Source organism: Bidens hawaiensis, unplaced genomic scaffold (assembly GCF_021521415.1).
Source record: "Bidens hawaiensis isolate Kalapana, Puna unplaced genomic scaffold, B.hawaiensis_p1.1 tig00077754_1, whole genome shotgun sequence".
Lineage (NCBI taxonomy): Eukaryota > Viridiplantae > Streptophyta > Magnoliopsida > Asterales > Asteraceae > Bidens > Bidens hawaiensis.
Genome location: NW_027503377.1, coordinates 1,162 through 3,475, shown reverse-complemented (window position 1 = coordinate 3,475; position 2,314 = coordinate 1,162). Strand labels below are relative to the sequence as shown.

The 2,314-nt window shown below is 40.5% G+C and overlaps 1 protein-coding gene across 1 annotated transcript; it reads right to left on the bottom strand.

Moving 5' to 3' along the window:
• Positions 1-418: 418 nt before the first annotated feature.
• LOC143606864 (VAN3-binding protein-like) lies at positions 419-1,070 on the bottom strand. Its single transcript, XM_077082492.1, has 3 exons — positions 1,051-1,070; positions 839-946; positions 419-762 (listed from the first exon to the last, which is right to left on the bottom strand). Exons 2-3 carry the CDS (start codon positions 891-893, stop codon positions 548-550), a joined length of 270 nt encoding a protein of 89 aa, XP_076938607.1. The 5' UTR covers positions 894-946; positions 1,051-1,070; the 3' UTR covers positions 419-547.
• Between the last annotated feature and the right edge of the window lie 1,244 nt (positions 1,071-2,314).

The following is a 2,314-nucleotide window of genomic DNA, read 5'->3' as shown; positions in this document are numbered from 1 at the left end:
CACAACTTCATACATGAGTTTCATATTGTCATAATATGTTATCTGTCTTTTTGTTGGCACATACCATGATTTACTTGATATTTAAGATACAACTACAATTGCCCTATGTAGGTGTACTTGGTACCATACTATCTTTTTATCTGGCCTAGTTTCATAAATGTTTATAAAACCTTAGATCAATGCAAATATTGATTTGTAATATCATTTTGTACAAAGTGATTTGCTATATCATTTTAAGTATTTTAACACCATTAAGCCCTTAAATATATATTAACGTTTTAGCTTATTGTCGGCTCCAAACCCGAATAAAGGAGTGCTAATTAATAGCAATAAAATTCAAAAATCTTCACTTCCTAAACCCAAATAAAGGAGTGCTAATTTATCCTCAAAACTATTAATACACAATGAAATGCAAAAGTTACCAACCAATAAACAAACTTATATCATTAAGTTCATTACACAACCCCTATAACCATATAATTATCAACTCCCTAAACCCGAGATACAACTAAACCAAAACACCGTAGTCCTTTACAACACTTAAACCTTATGCTTTCCGACTAAGTTTCTTTTCGGCCACAATCGACAAAAGCCTCGAAACACCTTGAGTCCACATATCATATTCTCTTTGGTTCCTACACTCAAATTCTACCAATCCACGAATAGCTGTCCTCAGCCCAAAGTATCGCCTCTGCTCACCGCCATCAAACAAGTGTCGCCCTGGCCACGCTGGCATGTTTTTGCAAACCTCCAAAACCACATCTGAAACATCCAATACGTTAGACGATAACACACGTGATCAGTTAAACATTAAACTTTAATATTCAAAATCACTTACTTTTATTCTTTTTGGTTATTGTAGAGCCAACATGTTTGCTTTTCATCTTTAGCATCACTTCACCCGAGTGGTGGATATAAACAGACACAATTTTCCAGTGGAGATCACCTACATTAAGTTCACAAACATGTTACATGTTCACTCTATACTTGTTTTCTATTATATGCGAGTAGAACATATTGAAAAAGTGAAGTTGAATATTAATTATTTACCATTGCGGGTGCGTTTGAGAAGCTCGTGTATTTACCATTGCGGGTGCGTTTGAGAAGCTCGCTAACCACGAGCTAGAAGTTCTTGATTACAAATACCGAGAAAGTTTTCTTCGGGTAGAAGCTCCTCACAGTAACCACTGCTGCTAGTTCCATGGTTTTTGTTTACTTTGATTCCTCTGTCAACTGGTATCACTGCTGCTATATTCCATACTTCTTTCAATGCTCTCGCCTTCAAAGTAGCCGCTCCACGTTGTCGAAGCACGAAATGAATCTGACCTGATCCATGATGATGTTTCCACGGATTTTCGAGATGAACGAACCACGTCTTGATCTTCTTCTCCAGCTGCTTGAGACCTGCAATGGTTTTTTGGGGGCGTGGAGGTGACTGCTAAGAAATCCTGAGGATCTCTTGTTTACAGACACAAAAAAGTGGTGGTGGCTCTTATTGAGCATGACCCTTTAATAAGGAGGTGGAGACCTCCTTATATAGAGAGTCTCATGGCCACCATCATGGTACCCTAATGGGCCTAGCCCAGTTAGGGTTACCTCCACAAAAACCCCCTCAGCCCAATAACATTGTATTAGTCCATGTAATAAAAATAAGCCAAACATTAATAAATTTAGGGTCGTAAAACCGGGTTTAGTACCATACCCCTACAAGCCCCCCAAGTCCAGCGTTGCTCCTGGGCGCGCAAGCGTCTAGGTGGAGAGCTGGACTTTATGAGGTGTGTTAGGTCATGGAGCGGTTTTTTCCCTTTCCTTCGGCCTTGTCTTTATTGTCTTTGAGTTTTGGGAGGTTTTCCCCATGATGGTGACATGTTGCGGTCCTTGTGATAATGATAGTGCCCTGGCATAAATAAGATATAGCACGCATCATAGTGGCGCGAGGCCTGATAAAAGATGGAGCGCCCAACTTGGTAATAATGTAACATAACTTACGCGCGAGGCAGCTTGAGAGTTATGAGTAATAAAGCCTGCGCGCGAGGCGACTTACGGATTTATGAGAATAATAAAGCCTGCGCGTGAGGCGACTTACGAGCTGTAAGAATAATGAAACTTGCGCGAGTTGCGGCTTACGAGCTATAATAACAATGAAGCTTGCGCGCGAGGCGACTTGTGAGCTGTAAGAATAATAAAGCCTGCGCGCGTGGCGACTTACGAGCTATAATAATAATGAAGCTTGCGCGCGAGGCGACTTATGAGCTGTAAGAATAATAAAGCTTGCGCGTGAGGCGTCTTACGAGCTATAAGAATAATAACAGCT